We start from the raw sequence: 22,497 nt of genomic DNA on the forward strand, positions 1-22,497 counted from the left end.
GCACAATTTGTATTAACTTAAATGTTGTATATTTGCATATTTTTTCCTTGAATTTCTATTATTTTTAACAAACATTTGTAATTCATTTTACATGATTTATCCTCAAATACCATAATGAAGTTTACATATTCAATGAATTGAATTATAAGGTGAAATATCGGCACGTGTTAAAAACAGTCAAATTTATCCACTCTCTTAAAGTTTTGGCGTAGCGCTTTTGTCTTGCCAAATAAAGTTTTAAGAATGATGGAATAAAAATGCAAGGCTTCCTTATGGAATGGAAAAATACTGATGATAAATGAGTCAAAGTAAGAAAAGGAATTGGTCGGTCTTCCAAAGGGTGAAGGTGGATTAGAGGTGAATGATACGGAGATCTGATGCATAATGAGATATGTCTAGATGTTGTTCAAGAAGGCTGGCTCATCGTAGATTGCTTGCACTGAAGCTTACTTGGTCAATGATGTGGACGGACATGTGTACTAATAGTTATGTATTACAGGTTATCCCAATTGTATGTATGATTACGTGATTTAATAAAGTTTGAGATAATGGGCCTTAATGATATCTCGATAAAATATGAGAACTAATGTGCAGATACCGCAATGCAATTTTTAGTTTTGTGATGGACTGAATTATAAATTACGTAACCCTAGGCACTTAGATGCAATTAAAGGGTTATGATCTCACGTTAAAAGGTAATCTCTTGAGATCCCATTACTCATCAGATTAACATAACCTCTGCGTATAAACTTAAAAGGCCATGTACTTGTCCTTTGCTCACGATCCATGCACCATGAATTCAGGTACGCAATGGTTTAGCATGTGTGATATTAACGGTGCGTTTGGTTTCAGAGTTAAAATAACTTTGATTTTGATTGTGGAAAATAACAAATGATTGTGTAGTGTGTTGAATTAAAGTTAAAGTTAAAATTTTTGACTTGAGAAATGTGTATCTTTATTGTGTAGTGTGTTGAGTTAAAATTAAAGTTAAATTTTTTGTGATTTTAACTGCGAAACCAAATGGAGCATTAGGATTCGGAATTATGGTATTCTAACGGGAGAAAGATTTTAAAGCTAAAAGACGATATTTATCCTATGATGAAACATATAATTAGCAATGGAAGAAGAGCCTTCTTGCGATACAAACTTTCCAAATAAGTTGCTTTTTCTCAATAGTACTGATCTATTCAGAAGAAAAAAGAAAGAAAGAAAGAAAGAAAAGTACTATTTCTAGACGTCAACAGAGAGAATTATACGTTCCACAATAAATTTATTTATGTTTGATCTAATCACATAAATAAAGAAATTCGAGTCGCATCTGCCAACTCTCTCGCAGTGGCATCATTGTAGTTACTGAGAAAGTCATTGACATTTGCCTCATGTGAAGGAGTAGGAGGATGCCAACTCGGAGGAAAATACTTTCTAAAGAAATTAATTTAACAATCATCCCATTTATTATCGTGTATTACTATTTTAAAATAATAACTCAAACAGTATTTTCCAAATAATGTAATATTTCAAAATATATTGATTGCTTTGTAAACTTTATTAACTATTATTTTAGACTTAAATTGCTGAGTGATATATTAATTGAAAGTTTAGTATCAGGGGCAAACTTTTCTCCCTCATCATTAAGGAAATTGATATTCTATATTATAACTGAAATCCAATTTCCGCTGCGAAACGCAGAGTTCCACTGATAAAACTAAAAGAGCATTACGAGTTAATGGCTTTCGTCAGAACTTGCAATTTCATGAATATGATATTTGCCTAAACGGGCAGCCTCCGCATGCATGGGACCGCAAAATGGATTCAGAACATCTCAAAGTTAATATATATGATATCATCTTACATGAGGAAAAAGCACAAAGATTATTCAAGATTTAACTTCTTCTTTTACAAGATCGTTCATTGGTATTACACGAATAGGCGACCTCCTCTTTCTCCTCTACCACAAACTCTTGAATCGGTTAACTGCTCAGACAACTCGGTGCGTGGCATTGAACCAGGTGAGATAAATCAGATTACAAACGACCATTGTACAATCGTAAATCCGCGACCCAACGAGCTCAGAAGAATCTCCGGACTGCTAACTACTATTGCCAGCTGAATGTCTGAGTACTCCAACAAAGACTGACTTCCAATGGTTGTAAGACTACTCAAGCTCGAAGTAGAAGTGAGCCATCAACACAAAACACATAAAATGTGATAATGGATCAGGGAAGCATTTCAGTGTCTACTATACTAGCCGAGACAACAATTCTACTGACTAACTGGTTGACTTCTAATCAATGTCAATAATTATAGGTTTGAGGCTGAACTAAGTTTTTGCACTCAGTATGACCTATGTTGTCATCATGTTGAACTGGAACCTTGACAGCTGCTGGGGGATTGTGGAGATGACCGGACCATATCTCTGCAAGCAAGCAAAACAAGCATGTGTCAGCATTCAGTTGAGGCAGCATATATTGAAAATGGATACAACGGGACTGTTTTGGCATGATTTAGCATGTATGAGAAGTTGAACTGATCAATTGTCCCAGGAAAATAAAAGAAGGACAAAGAAAACCTCCCATAATTACAGGACACCGTGGAAGGTACTCATAGAACTGCTCTGCAAGAACAAGGAGAAAAGGTGGAAGTGGTAACTTTAAATAATCTTAGGAGGCCATACGTGAACATTGTCATAGAGCTCAAACAGAGGGACAGCAAGCAACTTCAAGTTTTTGGGTACTGCAAAGTAATCTCTTTCAGACAAGTGGACGATGAAAAGCTTCTTGCACTCCTGCATCAGCAATATCATTTCATTTAGAAGCTTTGGAATCAGAATGTTAAAGAAAAAAAAATGTTCCATGGTTTTTCACAAATAGTATTCTTTTCTTTACCTTAGGTTTTGTGATGTGCGGAGGGCAGTAAGGGTACATGACAGTTTCAAAATTTGGCCTCCACCATATAGCAACACACTCACCAATCTGGAGCAAAATCCAAGCACTGATGATCATAAGCATAATTATACAGTGAAATGTTCTCGTCTAAAGGGGTTAAATCATTCTTCTTGGTTTTTGTTTCTATATTTACGAGCAGTCTTTACAAATAGTTGTCTCCTGACATACTAGCCATCACAATAATCAGTCTGGTTTGATATGTAGGGAGGAACAAATAGAGAATAACTAAATGTTACCGACAAGCATGTACAGAACCAAGTTACAATTCAGCAATTCCACTTTATAACATAAAGAATTACCAAGATATCCAAATAATTGAACATAAAGAACACAAAAGCAGCAGGAGCAAGAAAGAAATCCAAGAACCAATAAAAGGACCAAAATTTCTCCACTCAAAGGAACTATATCTTATTATTCCCTGTTTGGCATTGGCATCAGCTAAACCAAAAGTTCTATCTAGTAAACTTCAATATTGTATCAAGTAGAAAGATGATAACCTACCTGCCAATCAGGCTGGAGTTGAGGAGAATTAGCACCCAGTTTGCTTGATAGTTTCCTCTTCAAACCTTCAATCTCTAAAAAAAAAAAAAAAAAAAAAAAGGGAATAGAATCAGGACAGGGTTGATGTATATCAATATATATGCAGAAAGATGTCGTCTTCAATAGCAAACAAGAAGCGTACCATTTTCACCAGGCTTTAAGCGCCCCCCTGGAAGTTTGCAAAAGGTGTTCCCAATTTGGAGAAGAAGGATGTGGGGATGCCTGTGTTCTTGCACCTAAGCAATTGATTAAGAAATGTTAGAAGAAGGCTATGTAATACGAGTAGCTTTCCTTTTCGAATCACTGGCATATAGGAGAAAGCAAGAAAAGGAATAAAACAGATGCAAATAGATGATAAAGAAACTGCTTCTTGAATAGAAATAATTAACCTTTTACCAATCAGGAAAGAAAAGAAAGATAATAAAGAAACTGAACAAACTCAAATTTGCTAAAAAAGGGTTTAATGTAAATGTAAATATATAAAAAGGAATCATTGCAATGCATCGGCCCTTGGGGAAAGACAAAGACTGACCAGCAAAATGCCTTCAACACTGGTCCTCATGCCCTCCTTCATATAGCTGCACACCAAAGAAAGACAGCTAAAAAACTCTTCCCAGAACAGGGTAAAGCAATTCGAGATCTATCAAACCGTTTTAAGTTGTCATCAGTTTTGCTTGTCCTCGTGATATAAAGCATCCTACCAAGTCATACCGCTTATCAATCATGCAATACCAGCTGACCATATCTTGTAATTTAATAGGAGAGACAGAAGCTTCGAATACGCACGCTCCAAGTAGTAAATTTTAACTCTTCTTTCCCTCTGAGCAACTAAGGATAAAGTGCCTATATTTCCTCAAAACAAGATGCAGAAATTAATGAAAACCCTAGAAGAGGAACCACGTCCGAGAGGTCCGATCATCACAAGATCGAACATCATAAAACATAGGTTATGAACTTATTCTGCTCACAACCCCCTTTTGTTACAGCTAAATCTTAGAGCAATGTGACTATTAGCTTGCGTTTTCTTCATTACATCAGGAAGACTAAACAGAGGGACAGGGATCGAGCCCGTCAATCTTGACGCTCTCAAAATGCCTCCTAAATTTCCAGGAAACCAAGCGTAAGCACAATCAATGGGATGAAAAACAAGACGAAAGGTGTTTCAGCTCAGCAGTACGGAAAGGTGCGTACTTGACTTTCATGCGAGCGAGACGATCAGCGACGGAGGTGTCCTTCTCCATCTTCGGCTCCTTCGTCCCGAAGGTATAGCTCGACAGCGGATACATATTCACCACCGGTGAGTTCACCATCTTCTTTCCAAGAACTCTCCGGCTCTCTCTCCCTCCCTCCCTCCCTCCCTCTTTCCCTATCCGTCTCCTCCCTCTGATCTCCCGATCGAGTTCTGCTTCAGCTGGGAACTTGGAAGAAGCTCGGAGAACGAAGCAGTGGAAAGCTTTAAGTGTTAATGGACGAAAATGTCCTTCATTTGCCTCTGCATTTTCTGATCTCTTGGATGGCGAGCACGTAACTTCGGTTTTTGCTGACTGTAATTATTGTATATAATTTCACTGTGCTCCCTGAAATTTTTCCTCTTATTGATCTTCTCCCCACGGGTTTGATAATCTCAGTTTGACCTCCAATGAACTCAAAATTTTGTCGAGAAACCAATTCCACCGATGTTTATAAGCCAAGGTCATCGCATAAGGGGGTTTGTTTTCTACAGTCCAATGATAGTGAGATCTCATTTTTAGGATGGGACTCATTGTCCTCCCAATGATTGCCGAGAAATTTATAAATTCCACGATTAATGATGAGCGTGTATTATAAGAACTGAATCATTGGACTGTTATCATTAATAAACTATGCATAGCCTTATTATAAAGCAAGTGGCACGGAAGGGGGGCCCACTAAGCCCACTTGCATGGGAATGATCTATATAAAGGTTGACTCCATGTAAGTTAGGGGCAAGCCAACATTCGAATGTGAAAGAGATAGAAAGAAAGAAAGAGAGAAAGAATGAGAATGAGAATGAGAAGACTATGAAAGAGAAAGAGAAAGAGGATTAGATGGTATTGGTATTTATGCAGTAGTTGAGCATGAAGAAATAGATTAGCATATTCCCGAATTAGACATACTAAAGTCCCGATTATTTTCGTGTATTAGTAATGATATATTCATAGAATTTTCTAGTATAAAATATAGAGGTCAAATCCAACATAATGCACCTTACAATGTGAAATAAATAAATAAATAAATAAAGTTTCACGGATTCAAAAGATTGAGCATAATTGAATGCATTCAAATGCAGCGACGGGCTAAATTCATTATCTCGTTGACATATTTGACGGATTATGGAAGTGTGAAATCCAATATTATAAGTAGATTTTGAAATTTCAGGAGTAGATTAAGAGAGCTGAGAATTGAGGGAGCAGTTTCAGACAGAGAGAAAACTTCAGGGGCATACTGAAAGTGCAAAATGGTTCTAATCATTTAATTAATTAATTAAATTTATTCTTCCGACCAGAGTCCCGCCCGGCTGTCTCACGCTCCAGTCTCCAGCTTCTTCGTCAGAGCACCGCTTCGTCGTACGTTTCTGCTCTCATCCAGTGAAATTTTCTTCCGTTCCCTACTCGTCTCATGAATGATCAGCTGAAGGAGAAACGTCTGGCTTGTGTTAATTCGATTACATTTCAGGGCTATGTGACTTTTAAGTTTCATTTTTGGGGATGAAATCCTTTGGATTTTAGTCTCTTTTAGATGATCAGATTTTTTAGGATGAATCTAAAGTGTGTGTTTGATATGAAATGAAAAGGCTTCGACCTTTACGAAGGCAATCAGAGGTTTGTACTCCCACTTTGATTTATGAAACAGAATTGATATGCTTCTTAGCATATTTTAATATGTGAAATTCACAGAATTGTTATTCGACATTGACTGTCCATTGAGCCACGAACGTATTTAGCTGGTTTAAATCTCAGGGGATGATGGAAAATCTCAGTGAAGACCAGGTTCATAATTGCACTATAAAGCGGGTGATTTCAAGTTTCTCTCACCCATAGTTTATGATTCGTAGATTTTTAGTGATTTCAAGTGTAATATAATATGTTCATCTGCAGAGAGTGAATTCCAGAAGGTTCAGGGATAAGGTTTATGTTGGATGTGGAGCCGGATTTGGTGGGGACAGACCACTTGCTGCCCTTAAGTTGCTGCAGAGAGTATCAGAGCTAAACTACCTTGTACTAGAATGCCTAGCAGAACGGACACTCGCTGATCATTACCAAGAAATGATGAATGGAGGGGATGGGTTTGATTCTCGAAGTAAGTTATTTTGTCGCCATTTCTACTTAATCAATTCATGTCTTATCATATTAATGATGTTTTTTGAACCTTACTGTTCGCTTTCTGCAGTTTCAGAGTGGATGAGTATTTTGTTACCTTTGGCAGTGGACAGAGGAGTTTGCATCATTACCAACATGGGTGCTGGTAATAATTCAAGCATCCAAAATCGAATATTTTTTGCTCATAGCTTTCTCGACATTTTACCTGTGAGTATTTGGCTTTATGCATAAAGTTGATCCGGTTGGCGCACAAGACCGAGTTCTAGAAGTGGCTAAAAGCCTAGGCCTCAGTGTGACAGTTGCAGTGGCTCGTGAAGTTGCTCTTGCGGGCTCAGGTAGTACGTCTTGAATGCTGTAGGTAACGGTTGATATTCAACACTTTTGCATGCTCACTAAGGAGCTACTGGTCTTGCTCAATTAAGGTGATTGGAAAAGGATAAAATTCGTTTTGGAATCTGATGAGAAGTTTCTTCTTTCTTGTAATAGGGTTGACATGCGCACACGAGAAATCAAATACTGCAGAAAGTGTAAGCAGCTGATACTCCGTTTCTGTTTCTGCATCCTTTGATTGGTGTTCATTGTATTTTTCTATGGGTTGTCTGTTTGCATTTCCATTCATTGCGGGGTCAATCATTGTCAGCTATATACATTTCTTTTCTTGCAACAGCATTTTGCGGTGGATATATACTAAGGTTTTCCAGAAATTTTCAAGAACTTCAGAAACATGTGTTGAGGTCACTGCTGAAGTAGCTTTAATCTATGTAATTGCAGCGGTCTTATCGGCCTGTTTTTATAAGTTCTGAGACTTCGGTTCTTGTCTTTCTGTCCATGATTTGAGAAGGGTATCAGCACATATCTTGGAGCAGCACCTATTGTTGAATGCCTCGAGAAGTACCGACCTAATGTTGTTGTCACTTCACGAATCGCAGACGCTGCCTTGTTCTTGGGTCCAATGGTAAGATGGCCCCTAGCTTTAGACTCTTTTTAACCATATTCAATGTACTGGAGTATAATTATAATATAATCACAGGTGTATGAACTGGGTTGGAACTGGGATGATTTCAATCTGTTAGCCCAGGGGACTATGGCTGGTCACCTTTTAGAATGTGGTTGTCAACTAACTGGAGGATACTTCATGCATCCTGGTAATCATTATTACTCTCCGACATTTCAAATTTTCTAGAATATGCAAATGCTAATATTTTATAACATTCATATCACATTTCCTTACTTCTTCAAGTAGTTCTGGTGTCATGCAGGTGATAAGTACCGGGACATGCCATTCTCACTTCTTTTAAATGCGTCGCTTCCCTATGCTGAAGTCAGTTATGATGGGAAAATTTGTGTGGCGAAGGCAAACGGAAGTGGAGGGGTTCTAAATATTAGTACTTGTTCCCAACAGCTTCTTTATGAGATTGGGAACCCAGCAGCATATGTAACTCCTGATGTGGTATGCAATCATCTAATTACTTTGATTTCTTCATATAATAAAGTTAGGGGAGGGCGAATGAAAAAACTCAGCTGAGATCGTCATTTTAAGCAGGTAATAGATGTTTGCAGCGTGACTTTTCAATCAATATCTGATAGTAAAGTCCTGTGTCTTGGAGCAAAACAAGTTGATGAACCGGTGCCTGGTCAACTTTTGCGATTGGTCCCACAGGTGATTTTTATGTTTTTGCACAGATTTGTAGATAATGAAGCTCCAGAAGAAGGACATAAGAGAGACCTGAGTTCGATGCACTATTTTTTTCTCGTTATCTTATTTCTTCTTCAGGAGGCTTTAGGCCATTTCTCATTATCTTTATTCCGCTATTTCTGATGTTTTCTGGATTGCTACTTTGCAATTAAAAGTTTCCCGCTTCTCTTCTTGACTTTCCAGGATGTTGGATGGAAAGGATGGGGAGAGATCTCATATGGCGGTTTCAAGTGTGTTAATCGTGCCAAGGCTGCTGAGTTTCTGGTAATGCTAGATTGTGCCTTGTTCATTTGATTTAACTCTTGATCAATCACATTACTTCTCTGTCTTCTGCCTCTACCTTATCCATGATGGGCTCTTTTCTTTCACATCTCACTCCCAGTTCCAGATTTTCCTTGTAGAAAGTTTATGGAATTGCTCTTTGCAATCTCAGGTCAGGTCATGGATTGAAGAAGAGTATCCTGGTCTGAGCGATCGAGTTTGTTCTTATATTGTTGGAGTCAACAGTCTGAAGGCCACCTGCTCGGACAGTCACTTTTCGAGTTGGAATGACAGTGGAGATATTAGGCTGCGAATGGATGGGTTATTCGAAAAGAAGGAACATGCAGTTCAGTTCATAAGAGAATTTACTGCTTTGTACACAAATGGCCCCGCTGGTGGGGGTGGCATCAGGTCAAGTTTTCTTCACCCTGTTTCTACATTACTCGTTGCTGTGGAAGCTTTTCTTCACATCTTGCTCCTGATTAATGTTATCAATAAACATCCTTCAGCATATTCATTAATTACTTATCTCGCATTTTCTTCATTATTCAGCACTGGGCACAAAAAAGAGATTATTCTCGTCAAAGAGCTGGTGAGGATTTTCGCCCTTTATCTTCACCCAACAGTGTCACTGATGACATTGAAAATATGAACTGTTTTTTGGTCATTCCAGGTCGAACGCGATTCTGTTCACTGGAGAACCGAAGCAAAGAGTACCATATCGCTAAACCCAGATGATCAATCTTTTCATAGCCGCCTCTCCCATTCAAAGATAAAAGAAGAAAGTATTGGCCATTATATTTCACCAGAATCGGATGTTTCTCCTGCTCCATCCAATCAGAAGATTCCACTCTACAGTGTGGCTCACAGCAGAGCAGGGGACAAAGGAAACGACATAAACTTCTCCATCATCCCACACTGCCCATCGGATGTTGAGAGGTTGAAATCTATTATAACACCTGATTGGGTACGGAGAGTCGTTTCCCCACTTCTATGTACCTCAACTTTTCCCGATGCAGAGGCCATATCTAAGAGGGACAAATGGGTCAGTGAGCACGTGAGAGTCGAGATCTATGAAGTCCCTGGAATTCATTCCTTGAACATTGTTGCCCGAAATATCCTCGATGGTGGTGTCAACTGTTCTCGGAGGATCGACCGCCATGGGAAATCAATCTCAGATCTTGTACTGTGCCAGCAAGTCATCTTGCCTCCGTGACTGAGTTTCGGCTGTAATTACTTCTACTACAATTTGCAGCCGCATAACTTTGTGAGTCGACACTTCAGCAGTGAATATGCAGATGTTGCTCAGATTAGTTATCGATCCAACTGCAGTTTGTTGTTGACAGAAACTCCTTACTTTGCCTGTGACGTTCCTATTTGGAAAACAGTCTGGACTAATCCATGTACAAGGTTGTTCTCTTTTTCCACCACTGAAAAACTATTAGCTGTGAAAAGGTCAGAGAAACTTGCCCATGTTTTTCTCCCACCTTAAGATCAATTCTCCATTTTTAGCTCATGAATGTCTGTGATCGCCATGCATTTCAAACACGGCAGGCAAAAAAAGAAAATGGAAACCGTTATAATTAGTTTCTCTTAGGGAAAAATCAAAGTCTTTTGTTCAGTTTGTTTTGTCCGAGGAAAAGAAATATCCAAATTTCATTTTTGTTTCAAAAGAAAAATCCAAAAAAAAAGAAGAAGAAGATTATTGTCCGATCCCTCCTCGGACAGGCAGATCACAGGGCAAAAGGACGATCACAGGGCAAAAGAACTTCGTCGACTACATTTCCTGGAAGAGATAGGGAGAGTTCAGCTGTAGTTTCACCGGAGAAGAAAGAAGAAGACGATGGCATTCACAGGGACTCTTGATAAATGCAAAGCTTGTGATAAGACTGTGTATGTTGTCGACCTCTTGACCCTTGAAGGCGTGCCTTATCATAAGTCCTGCTTCAGGTGCAGCCACTGCAACGGGATGCTCGTGGTACGGCATCTTTCGTGCGATCGAAATGCTTCTTCCATTTCTTTCATGTTTTCTTTTGCGAATGTTCGTATGACAATAAATAAGATTCATTCCCTCTTTCAAGACAAGAACAATCCGCATGGAGTTCTCTTGATCTGAGAACTGAGTAGTGATGCAAAATTTTACGTATAATTTTCTTTTTGATTTTGGACAGATGAGCAACTACTCATCCATGGATGGAGTGCTCTACTGCAAAACTCATTTCGAGCAACTCTTCAAAGAATCTGGCGATTTCAGCAAGAATTTCCATACGGGTAGCGTTTCTTTTCTCGGTTAAAAAAATAAAAGTAAAAATAATCATGAACACCTTATGGCCATGATCAAGCCGAAGTTTAAGCGAGAATTCTTTTCCTTTCACTTCATTATTGATGATTTCTTTTCTTTTCTTTTCTTTGCTCTGACAAAACGTATTCTTGCTCTCCTTTTATTTCCTTTCCTTCCAATGCAGCCAAGTCTTCTGAAAGGCAAAATGATCTGGTATGCTCTAATTGATCCACAACTTGCGACGAGCAAAATACACACACATACGCATATATATATATATATTGATATAAACCAGGGGTTGACAAATTCTGCTAAATATCTGTTTCACAGTCTAGGGCTCCCAACAAGCTTTCTTCATTGTTCTCCGGAACCCAGGACAAATGCGCGGCCTGTCAAAAAACCGTCTACCCTCTGGAGAAGGTTCGTATGATTGTTTGTTCGACGAACATTTCTGTCATTTTCTCAAACCACGTCTTTCATTCTTGGATGCATTTCTGTCAGGTGACAATGGAGGGAGATTGCTACCACAAGACCTGCTTCAAGTGCGCCCACGGAGGTTGCCCCCTGACGCACTCATCTTACGCCGCCCTCAACGGAGTCTTGTACTGCAAGCACCACTTCGCCCAACTGTTCATGGAGAAGGGTGACTACAATCACGTCCTCAAGGCCGCCCACAGGAGAACCGCCTCCACCCCACCGCCAGAGCCTGCCGACCCAAAGCCAGAGCCAGAAGAAGAGACGCGAGACTAGTATTGATTAGAAAGCGCCAATTATAAATATGCAGCTTCTTGATTAATTTATGGTCATGAGGGAGAGGGTCGATTAATTAATGTCTATTATACGCGATTTTTTTTTTTTTTATGTATCTGTATTATGGTTGGTTATGTCATACAAACTATATATAGATTTATGGTTGATGAGTTTGGATTTTCATATAGACTTGTGGACCGCCTCAGCTAAAGTTTTTACTCTATCCATAAGCTTCGCTATAATATTCCAAATTGAGATCGAGACCATCTCACTTTATTGTACCACGAGAAATTCCAACGAGCTCACAGGTCTAAACAAACATGCAAGCAAGCCCGAGCGACATGCTGTTCAACGGAAAATAGGCACAGAGAACCATATGGTCGTCGTGAATCTCATGACTGCTATAGTTTAATGAATGGACTACCTCGGAATCGCTTATGCTCGTTGGGGCACTTTGTGTTGATATGCAATACAACATGCGTTTATGCGTTTATCCATCCGTTGTATCTGATTTTCTTTCTCTCTTTTTTTTTTGGCCTAGATTTCAGGTACGATGAAAATTGATTTGTTTGATATTTGCTCACAAATAGTTTAATTGATAGCTCTCCATGAATGTTGAATAGCACAGGCTGTCAATAGAATGAACACACACGTGGTTTTTTAGGTTGATGTCAATGACGACGCTATAGATCCGTGTGTCGTTTTTGTCTAGACAAAACAGTTTTATGGTCCCAAAGGCCCAAACAAACTTGGATTCGTAGGGCTGGACAGGTAAAAGAAGATGCAAACTATGGACCATGGCCGACCTGACCTTATTATCTTGCCGTAGTAAACTGAACTGATCACTATTTTTGCACGCGCGCTGAGATGAACCCATCGAAGCGGGATTGAGCCTTTTTCAAGTCGCTCGCACAAACCCCAAGGGGTTTAGCCTAATGGTTAAGGTGCGTCTAAACTTATACCCAATCCCGAATTCAAATTCCCTGGAGCCACCAGAGCAACTTTGACATAATTACCCGCTCTGTGCGCCGCCGGGGTTCATAGAGCCCCGGTAATTAGTCGGGCGAAACCAAAACACCTCGAATTAGCAAAAAAAAAAAAAAAGGTCGCTCGCGCAAACAAACACCATGCTCGCCACCTTTCCGTCTCACCAACGGACATTTTTAACCGATTCTCCCTCTCTCTATCTCTGGATACACGTGCACATATAAAATCATAATGGTCCAAACTCCACACGACTCACCCTATGTATTGAAGAAGATATCTTGTGAAACGAGCATGTCATATGGTATTGTATCATAAACATAAAAAATTCTATTTTTATCAAAAATAATTCTTTTGTGATATTTTAAAAATTAATAGGTGCTGATGAGTTACTATTAATTCGTGATATTATTACACGATATTCCCGCTGTACGTACGTATGACTCTCCGCATTTTGACTTCCCATGTATCGCGGGACTGCTGAAGGGGATGGCGCGTGCCTCACACGGCCTTGCATTGCAGCTGAGCCTCTCAGCTCCTCCGGTCGAATATCCGCACCGGAAGTGAGTATTCCATACAATAAGCTTACGTAACCGAGGACCTTTTGGTAAATTCACATCAGCAAAAATAATCCGCCAATCAAATTTTTTTTTTTTTTTGGTTTGTCTCAGCTGGATTTTTCGCGTCACTTTTCCCTCTCCTCCTCGTCCCCAAAACGAAGCAGTGCAGTTCGATGAGCTAGAACTGGAAGGCGTGGAGAGTGGGATCGCCGTCGATAGTCTCTGCTCGCTCCAAATCCCTCTCCATTCATTGTAGTTGCGGCGGCGCACCGGCGAGCATATGAAGAAGATCTGAAGAGTCAGAAACGTCGCCTTCAGCCTCAGTTTGTTATCCCCCGTATCATTTTCCGCTCCGGCGAACTTCTCTCGAACTCCGCCACTCATTTCGACCTCGGACCGAGCTGCATCTCTCGAATCGGCCTGGTATCCCTCTCCTCAGCTCCTTACCTGTCAGTTTACATCAATCTGTACCTTAATCTTGACTTCGACCTGCAAATGATCTTCGTAGTTTCGATTGAACTGATGTGGAATTGGTATCGATTGCTGTTTGATAGGCGTATGTTTGTATTCATGAACGTGCGAGCTTACTTAGACGTTTTCCCGGATGGGTAAACGCATGCATGATTCCGCAAAGTTAGTTTGGCAGTTTTCCTTTGAGCTGCTAATGATGGTTCTATAGGTGTTGCTTCATTTGCTCATTAGCATTTCATTGTGCTTTACTTCGTTGACCAGGTGCTTGATGGAAGGTTAATGAGAGAATGTGAAACGATATTCTGATTTTAGAACCAGCGCGCATGCTGACTTGCTGAGCTCTCTCAACGGCCATTTCTGAACTACCAGAAATTATGGATTTCAGATGTGCTTTGCGGCAGTCAAATGTGTTTATTCCGGGAGAAGGCACTCATTATAAGACCACGGAGCCGTCGAATTCTTGTTTGAGATTTAGAAGTAGACCTCTTAACTTTAGCAATTTTAAGAATCCGAGTAGTTTTAGAGTACCGTATACAAACAGGAAAGCGAGGAGGGCTCTTGTTTCTTATGGCTGCTACAATTCGGCTGTGGGTTTTAGCAGGGAATACGGTAACGACTTGTGTATTTCAGGTGTGAAAGGATCCTCGACCTATAACTTAGGCAATGCTTTCAAGATATCGAGAAAGCTCAGGCCATGGTGTCAGGTTAATGATTCCTTGGCGTATGTTAATGGAAATGGTAGGAATGTAGAGTTCGTAGGCAGTGATGAAAGCTCAGGACTGAGACCTGCTGATGGAAATGATGTGGATGATTCGAGTAAAGGAGAAGCAGAAGGTAAGAATGACAAGGAGGCGCCTAGTCTTGAGGAGCTAAGGGATTTGCTGCAAACGGCATTGAAAGAGTTGGAAGTTGCTAGGATTAACAGCACAATGTTTGAGGAGAAGGCTCAACGGATATCCGAGACTGCGATAGCTTTGAAGGATGAGGCGGATAGTGCTTCGAGCGATGTCAGTGAAACACTGGATGCCATACAAGCAATTGTGACTGAAGAAGTTGTTGCCAAAGAGGCTGTTCAGAAGGCAACAATGGCTCTTTCATTAGCTGAAGCAAGGCTTCAGGTTGCTGTAGAGTCTCTAAGAGTTGCCAAAGGGGAAACTGGTACTTTTGAAGGTTCTGAGGAGGTTGAGCTGGATAACGATGCCAAGGAAGAGGAGGAAGCACTTCTGGTTGCTCAGGAGGATATTAGGGATTGCCAGACAAATTTAGCAAAATGTGAAGCACAGTTGAGGAGATTGCAGGATAAGAAAGATGAATTGCAGAAAGAAGTCGACAGATTAAATGAGGTCGCGGAGAAAGCTCAGTTGAATGCATTGAAGGCTGAGGAGGATGTGGCAAATATAATGCTTTTGGCTGAGCAAGCTGTTGCTTTTGAACTTGAGGCTGCACAACATGTTAGTGATGCGGAGATTGCCTTGCAAAGAGCAGAGAAGTCCATCTCCAGTACTTCTGTTGATCCTATGGAGAAAGGGCAAATGTCCGATGACAAGGTGCCTGAGGAGGAGAAAACAAGTCAAGAAAGTATTAGTAGCCCTGAAGATGTTAGTGATGCTGGAGATATCTCAGCAGGCCAGCCATTACTGGACCATCAGTCTGATAAAGTCAGCAGTACCTATGAAGAGCAGTCTCAACTGGATGATCGAGATGATCGAGAGAGTAAAAATCTGGATTTTGATTCCTCCAGAGACACTGAACTGGAGGCAGAAAAGGTGAAGAATGTGGTTCAAACTAAGAAGTCAGAGACACAGAAGGAGTTGAATAGGGAGAGTTCTCCTTTTAGCTCTCCGAAGGCATTAGTAAAGAAATCCTCTCGTTTCTTTTCTGCATCATTCTTCTCTTTTGCAGTTGATGGGACAGAGTTCACAGCAGCATCAGTTTTCCAGGGTCTCATAGATTCTCTGAAGAAACAGTGGCCTAAGCTGGTGATGGGGTTATTGCTTCTCGCAGCAGGGTATGTATTCTCCTTCTTGGTTCAGAGTATTTGTTTATTTCATGTTTCATTCTCCATGATTATTCATTTTAATTTTTTTTAACTACACTCCGATTATTTTTTCCTCCTTTTCTGATAACTGATTTTTGAGCGTTACAGCTACATGGATGTCTATTATTAGTTTACTTCGGGTTAAATAAGGAGTTGTGCCTGGATGAATGGCAACTACAAGGGCCCATTATGGCATACTTTGCTTTTTTCATTGCAGGAGTGTTTGATGTCATAATTAGATTTCCTCGTGTTGTCTTTCTTATGTTAAAGTTTTCATTTTTTTGTTTACTTCTTTTATTGGATGGAAATGTTCTGGGTAAAGAGGCTGAAATTTATTGCAGGGCTAGTTTTTATGCCTATCGAGCAGAGAGGAATGGCCAACTGCTTCAACAGCCACAAGTTATAACCGATAGTTTCGAAGAAATTTCCTCAAATGCCAAACCTCTAGTTCGGCAATTGCGCAAACTTCCTAAGAGGGTTAAAAAGCTAATGGCAATGCTTCCTCAGCAAGAGGTACAAATTTATGTCATCAACCTCAGTGGCTTTGGGGTTTGATATATATGAAATTCTAATCTTTTCATGTTTGATCATATTGCTGGCTTTAGGTTAATGAGGAGGAAGCTTCCCTCTTTGACATGCTATGGTTGCTGCTAGCAAGTGTCATATTTGTTCCTGTTTTCCAGAAAATCCCTGGAGGTAACAGCCTCCTCAATCTTTTTCCTTCTCTCCTGAATCTGTCGTTCAGGTTTTATTCATGATAAAGCACTTTGTCTGCCTTATAGCTTATAAATGATGTACGAGTGTTGCAGTATTTTGTTTATTCAAGCATCCTTCTTTGATCTCAAGTAGTTAAACCATCTATCCTAATTTTGCTTTCTGCATGCATTTTGCTAAGCATTTATATTTTGTTAACACTTGTTAGAAATTGCATTTGCATTTTACTTAATCTGAATATACCTTTTATGATGAAAAAAGTATGTGTGTCTACTCTTGAACCTGATCTAAGCCTGCCTAAATGCTGCTGGCCTCCACTTTGTGCATTATATTTTTCCAAAGATCTAAACATCTATGCTGGCTTCATCATCTGTTTGTGTTTCAAGGCATTATTAAGCTGAAAATTTGTATTTATTTGTGGTGCCTTTGTCTATTGGAATATTCAGGCAGCCCTGTTTTGGGGTACTTGGCTGCTGGCATCTTAATCGGACCTTATGGACTCTCGATAATTCGCCATGTACATGGGACAAAGGCGATCGCAGAATTTGGAGTTGTTTTCTTACTGTTTAATATTGGCCTTGAGGTGAAGTTGATTCTTGCTGTTTTACTTTTTACACTTCTTATAAGTATAAAATGTATTAAAAAAAAAACTTAATGCTTGAGCTCTGTTTTGCAATATCAGCTCTCTGTTGAAAGGCTTAGCTCTATGAAGAAGTATGTCTTTGGATTAGGGACTGCGCAGGTGATTTTTAAACTTGATGTTGCTTCTCATGCCAATTGTTTCGCAATCCCGTTGCACAATCTTAATGGTGCTTTAAACTTGCAGGTCTTGGTGACAGCTGTGGTTGTTGGCTTGGTTGCTCATTATGTCTGTGGACAGGCCGGTCCTGCTGCTATTGTCATTGGGAATGGCCTGGCTTTGTCTTCCACTGCTGTTGTTCTGCAGGTAATCATTTTCTTCAGTCATGCACTTCTTGTTTTCAGACTGCAGTATTATGGCTAAGTGATATTTAATTGGATTATGCAGGTGCTGCAAGAGCGTGGTGAAAGTACATCTCGTCATGGACGGGCCACATTTTCTGTTTTACTTTTCCAGGTCTGTTCTTGGTTATTGCGAGAATATTTTCTTAAATGATTTTTTTTATTGCATGAGATTCAAAGCCAAAGTTTGGTGACGGGCCACATTTTCTGTTTTACTTTTCCAGGTCTGTTCATGGTTATTGTGAGAATATTTTCTTAAATGATTTTTTTTATTGCATGAGATTCAAAGCCAAAGTTTGGTCATGATAAGCTCTATAGGGGCATTCTCTCTTTATCTGGATGTGAATATCATTTCAAGAGGCTTACTGCTCTTTGCACTGTGGCTTCATCAGTTTTTCTTCATAAATGCTTCTGTGCTGATGATCTCTCGTGAGTTCAAAAAATGCCAGCATCTATAACTTTCTTAAGGTTCTGGCAAGATGGCATGAATGATACTTAAGGTGCTAAATATGGATCCAGAATTGTTATTTCCTTGTAACGGTTGTGCTTCCTAGGCACTCATTGTATTATGTGTTTTGTTGTATTGTAAGCTGCATACTTGGTTGGATTAGGGAACAGTAAAGTATCAAGTTTAATGGCTTGGTTATGGAAATGTAGAACTGCATCTTTGCAAAACCTAAGACACACTAACTGACCTCTTTTTGTTTTTGTGACTTATTTAATGCGTTCAGGATTTGGCAGTAGTGGTCTTGCTTATCCTCATACCTCTTATTTCACCAAATTCATCCAAAGGAGGGGTAAACTATTTAGTTCCAATTTTCCTTTAAAATTTTATTGTTACCAATATTCTTGGCTCAACTGCCTAGTTTTTGGCTAAGATATGAGGTTGCTGTAGATCCCATGAAACAATTCAGTTTATATCTTTTTTAAAAAATATATATATATATTTGGTATTTACTTATTGAGAGTCATATCGCCTTGTTTCTTTCAGATTGGTGTTCAAGCCATTGCTGAAGCTCTTGGAATGGCCGCAGTTAAGGCTCTAGTTGCCATTGCTGCTATTATTGCTGGAGGCCGCCTGGTAAAATCTCATAAACTATAGTAGTTATCGGTTGGCTGCTGAAGAGAACCAAATCAAATTTCTGATTGCCTGAGGCTTACTATAATGACAGTTAGAGTTTTAACAGGCTTACTGTTAATGGTACTTGTTTGCCTAAGCCCTGAACTTTTTGCTAGAAATGGCATTATGCTTTCATATCTTATTTCTGGATGTTTCCAAAAATTTTCTGATTAAATAAAAGTAGGAGCCCACAGTATTAACTAATATTTTGGGTTTTGCTTTAGTGCTGTTATTGTGAGACCGTATTTTGTTCTAACTTTCAGAATATGTTATGTTGCAGCTTCTTCGTCCAATTTATAGGCAAATTGCTGAAAATCAAAATGCGGAGATATTCTCAGCAAATACACTTCTTGTAATTTTGGGTACTAGTCTTCTTACAGCCAGGGTACGGCTTTTATCTATTGCCTTTCATCTCCCAATGATAATGATGATAGTGATCATAATAACTGATAATGATGATAGTGATCATAATAACCGAGTTGTGGTAATTATGTCAGCTGTAGTAGTAATATGTAGTAGGACTAGTAGTTCTTTTATGACCTTTGGAAATGCTATTAGTATTTAGTAAGTTGCTTGATTCTGTAACAGGCTGGACTTTCTATGGCACTGGGAGCCTTTTTAGCTGGCTTGCTCCTTGCAGAAACTGAATTTTCCCTGCAGGTTGAGTCTGATATTGCCCCTTATCGTGGCCTCCTGTTGGGTCTTTTCTTCATGACGGTATGCACTTTCATGTCATTGCTTTAGCTTTATTTTCTAATTTTAGTGCTGTAGAAGCTAAAATGGTGATGATTTCTTATCTTAAAATGTTGCCACATTAATATGAGATCCTGAAAGATCCTCCTGATTCCAGCGGTAATTGCAATATCAGTCAGTAAATTATTATGAAATAATAAGATGGTTTCACTCCGTTACTTGCCTTTGTATTGATTTTATTTTTTTTCATCAACGGTCACTTTTGTACTGACAAACAGCTAAATTAGAAACAGATCAATTAAGTTGATTATCTGCCGCATTTTCAGGTTGGGATGTCGATTGATCCAAAACTACTTTTATCAAACTTTCCAGTCATAACGGGAGCATTGGCACTCCTAATTGGTGGCAAAACTATATTGGTAGCCCTCGTGGGGAAGCTCTTTGGTATCTCAATAGTTTCTGCAGTAAGAACAGGCCTTCTTCTTGCGCCGGGTGGGGAGTTTGCATTTGTTGCTTTTGGTGAAGCCGTTAATCAGGTTAACCATCTCATTGCCAAAAGTATTCCTCACAAGTAGTTTTGGCTTTTTTCACGAGTGTTTTTTAAATTATCGTGGAGCCTATTGCATCTAATGTCTTGGTTCTTGCAGGTTGAGTAGCAAGCATGTCTACTACTTTTAATGGCTCCTTAGAGGTGTTTAGGGTGAAACAGATGATATTTTTAGAATCATTACTTACTGGAATGATATGTTATGCAGGGAATTATGTCTCCTCAGCTATCATCCTTGTTGTTCCTCGTGGTGGGAATCTCGATGGCCCTTACACCGTGGCTAGCTGCTGGAGGGCAGTTAATTGCATCTCGATTTGAGCTGCACGATGTCCGGAGTTTATTGCCCGTTGAGAGTGAGGTAAGATGCTTGGAAGTTACTTTGTGTCTATAGAGCATGGGTTATGACCACTCAGTGAACTAATGATGGACTTAATGCCTATTAAGCAGTTATCAAGGACACGTGAAACTACTTCCTCATACATGCGGGGTACAAGAAAACTCGGCGTTTTTTGGATTGGTGCTAATAGAAGTTTACTATGATTGTTTGCAGACAGATGACCTTCAAGACCATATCATCATCTGTGGATTTGGACGCGTTGGCCAGGTACTGTAGTTTTAAGTTTTAACTCTTAAAGAGCAATCGTTGGCTACTCAATGGACTCACATTGCACCGAACAAACTTGTTGCAACATGCATAACAGTTAGATTGAAATCACTTTCTGCAGATTATCGCTCAGCTTCTTTCGGAACGACTGATCCCATTTGTCGCACTAGACGTAAGGAGGTAAAAGAAGTGAACAAAACTCCAGATAATAAATGCATCTTTTGCAGTGGGATTGACAGATGACCATATCAAATATTTATCCTTATTTCAGTGACAGAGTAGCAATTGGGCGTGCACTAGGCCTTCCTGTATATTTTGGGGATGCTGGTAGTAGAGAGGTAATCAAGAAATATTTGCAGTCGTAGTTAATCTGCTTGTTGTGAAAGGTCCAATGCTTGACAGTGTTTATATTTGGTGGGTAGGTCCTCCATAAAGTTGGAGCAGAGAGGGCATGTGCTGCTGCAATAACTCTAGACACTCCTGGTGCAAATTACAGAACTGTTTGGGCTCTGAACAAGAACTTCCCCAATGTGAAAACTTTTGTCCGAGCTCATGATGTTGATCACGGCATCAACTTGGAAAAAGCCGGGGCTACTGCAGTTATATTCTTACGCCTCTTACCTGTTTACCGTTCATTCTATTGGCTAAACCTTTCTCTCTATTTGCTGATTTTATAGCCAGACAGAAAGAGTGAAGATTGCTCTGCCAAACTCTTAATTAACTCTCTCACTATTGTAACTGAAAATTTTTCACCTCGTCGTGGGTTTGAGATCTTTAATATTTGCTTTTCACTCTCACTGAAAACCTACAGGTTGTACCGGAGACATTGGAACCAAGTCTACAGTTAGCTGCAGCTGTCCTTGCACAGGTAACCGAAATATAATGCGCCTGTTACTGTTTACTTGGTACGGTTAGTACAAGCTTATTGGCAGTATTGCTTTTCCAAATTTTCTTTCTGCTGTATAGGCTAAAATGCCAACGTCCGAGATTGCAGCAACGATTAATGAGTTCAGATCCCGGCACCTTTCTGAGCTGACTGAGGTACTAAATGCTATCCCTATTTCGATGATGTATTGAAACATAAAAAGGACATTCCTACCCATTCTGAAGAGAGAACCTCATTAATTTCTTTTTATTTATTTATTAATTATTATTATGCAGCTCTGTCAAGCCAGTGGAAGCTCACTGGGATACGGATTTTCTCGGATCATGAGCAGACCCAAATCTTCATCTTCAGATTCTTCAGATGAGAGCCAACTCTCTGAAGGAACACTGGCCATATAATAAAAGCAAAAAAAGAAGAGACCCTGAATGGATCGACTTGACGGTTCAAAGAAAAGGAAGAACAAACAGTTCTGTATAGCAAATTTACATTCCTCATTGGTGTACATTGTAGAGGGAAACAAACTGAAAAAACCTTAAAACAAATAGCTGATGGCAGGCCTTATATGGATTTTCTCAAATTTTGGATAGATCACTTCTTCACAAATTCTTTTCTGGGAAAGGTGCCTTCATCGTCAATAATATGTTTCTCAAGGAAAAACATGGGACCCTTTGTAAAAACTTCGACGCAATTCTCCTTATGCATCAAGTGGGAAGTTTTGATGCACTGCTTTTAACAGTCAATACATTCCTTTTCATCATTCAATACATTGATTTTCATTTCATTTTTTGTTTCTGTTGTATATATTGCGAGCAAAAAGCTTGCAAGAAACAGGTTTATTGTTTTAATCAGGGTTTTGCCCAGGATATTGATCGAGCGAGGATCATTTTGAAAAACCGGTGCTATGGCATGGGTCGATCGTGGGGCCAAGGTTTCAAACATCGGAAAGGGGCTAGTTAATTGGAGTCTTGATAGTATATCGAAAAATTTGTTCTCTACTATTTCCATTGAACCGCATATTTATCAAAAGATCTCGAACCTTACAAGGTTGTGTTTTGTTTCTTTGGGTTTAGAAACGAAAGGCCGAATAA

At 39.5% G+C, this 22,497-nt stretch overlaps 4 protein-coding genes across 11 annotated transcripts; 3 read left to right on the forward strand and 1 right to left on the reverse strand.

The window, feature by feature from the left end:
- Positions 1–1,809: 1,809 nt before the first annotated feature.
- Positions 1,810–4,849, reverse strand: LOC116203049 (pre-mRNA cleavage factor Im 25 kDa subunit 2). Of its 3 annotated transcripts, none has more exons than XR_004156194.1 (7): positions 4,677–4,849; positions 4,018–4,063; positions 3,628–3,721; positions 3,447–3,520; positions 2,886–2,972; positions 2,574–2,785; positions 1,810–2,416 (listed from the first exon to the last, which is right to left on the reverse strand). XR_004156194.1 is itself a non-coding variant. In XM_031534714.1 (7 exons), the coding sequence occupies exons 1-6, from the start codon at positions 4,793–4,795 to the stop codon at positions 2,651–2,653; spliced, it is 555 nt and encodes a 184-aa protein (XP_031390574.1). In that variant the 5' UTR covers positions 4,796–4,848; the 3' UTR covers positions 1,810–2,416; position 2,650. The 3 variants fall into 3 exon arrangements, 2 of the variants coding, with proteins under 2 accessions (XP_031390574.1, XP_031390573.1); XM_031534714.1 differs by having other exon boundaries at positions 2,650–2,785; positions 4,677–4,848; XM_031534713.1 differs by having other exon boundaries at positions 1,839–2,416; positions 2,675–2,785; positions 4,677–4,845.
- Positions 4,850–5,952: 1,103 nt separating this feature from the next.
- On the forward strand, positions 5,953–10,218 carry LOC116203045. Of its 6 annotated transcripts, none has more exons than XM_031534705.1 (14): positions 5,953–6,070; positions 6,401–6,517; positions 6,602–6,803; positions 6,894–6,968; positions 7,057–7,158; positions 7,310–7,350; positions 7,665–7,778; positions 7,854–7,968; positions 8,083–8,273; positions 8,367–8,483; positions 8,703–8,783; positions 8,953–9,191; positions 9,333–9,372; positions 9,454–10,210. In XM_031534705.1, exons 2-14 carry the CDS (start codon positions 6,467–6,469, stop codon positions 9,994–9,996), a joined length of 1,911 nt encoding a protein of 636 aa, XP_031390565.1. In that variant the 5' UTR covers positions 5,953–6,070; positions 6,401–6,466; the 3' UTR covers positions 9,997–10,210. The 6 variants fall into 6 exon arrangements, with proteins under 6 accessions (XP_031390565.1, XP_031390568.1, XP_031390567.1 ...); XM_031534708.1 differs by having other exon boundaries at positions 5,960–6,070; positions 6,448–6,517; XM_031534707.1 differs by having other exon boundaries at positions 5,983–6,070; positions 6,464–6,517.
- A 162-nt stretch (positions 10,219–10,380) lies between these two features.
- On the forward strand, positions 10,381–11,994 carry LOC116203050 (LIM domain-containing protein PLIM2c-like). Its single transcript, XM_031534715.1, has 5 exons — positions 10,381–10,758; positions 10,952–11,051; positions 11,246–11,274; positions 11,392–11,481; positions 11,563–11,994. Exons 1-5 carry the CDS (start codon positions 10,624–10,626, stop codon positions 11,809–11,811), a joined length of 603 nt encoding a protein of 200 aa, XP_031390575.1. The 5' UTR covers positions 10,381–10,623; the 3' UTR covers positions 11,812–11,994.
- A 1,502-nt stretch (positions 11,995–13,496) lies between these two features.
- Positions 13,497–22,173, forward strand: LOC116203044 (K(+) efflux antiporter 2, chloroplastic-like). The gene is made up of 21 exons (XM_031534703.1): positions 13,497–13,778; positions 14,088–15,834; positions 16,206–16,377; positions 16,470–16,560; positions 17,025–17,161; positions 17,261–17,320; positions 17,405–17,524; positions 17,606–17,674; positions 18,291–18,356; positions 18,551–18,640; positions 18,960–19,064; positions 19,268–19,396; positions 19,699–19,908; positions 20,128–20,277; positions 20,470–20,523; positions 20,645–20,703; positions 20,795–20,861; positions 20,946–21,122; positions 21,335–21,391; positions 21,490–21,564; positions 21,685–22,173. Exons 2-21 carry the CDS (start codon positions 14,201–14,203, stop codon positions 21,805–21,807), a joined length of 3,645 nt encoding a protein of 1,214 aa, XP_031390563.1. The 5' UTR covers positions 13,497–13,778; positions 14,088–14,200; the 3' UTR covers positions 21,808–22,173.
- Positions 22,174–22,497: the final 324 nt, after the last annotated feature.

The sequence above is a fragment of the Punica granatum genome, chromosome 4 (genome assembly GCF_007655135.1).
Source record: "Punica granatum isolate Tunisia-2019 chromosome 4, ASM765513v2, whole genome shotgun sequence".
Taxonomy (NCBI): Eukaryota; Viridiplantae; Streptophyta; class Magnoliopsida; order Myrtales; family Lythraceae; genus Punica; species Punica granatum.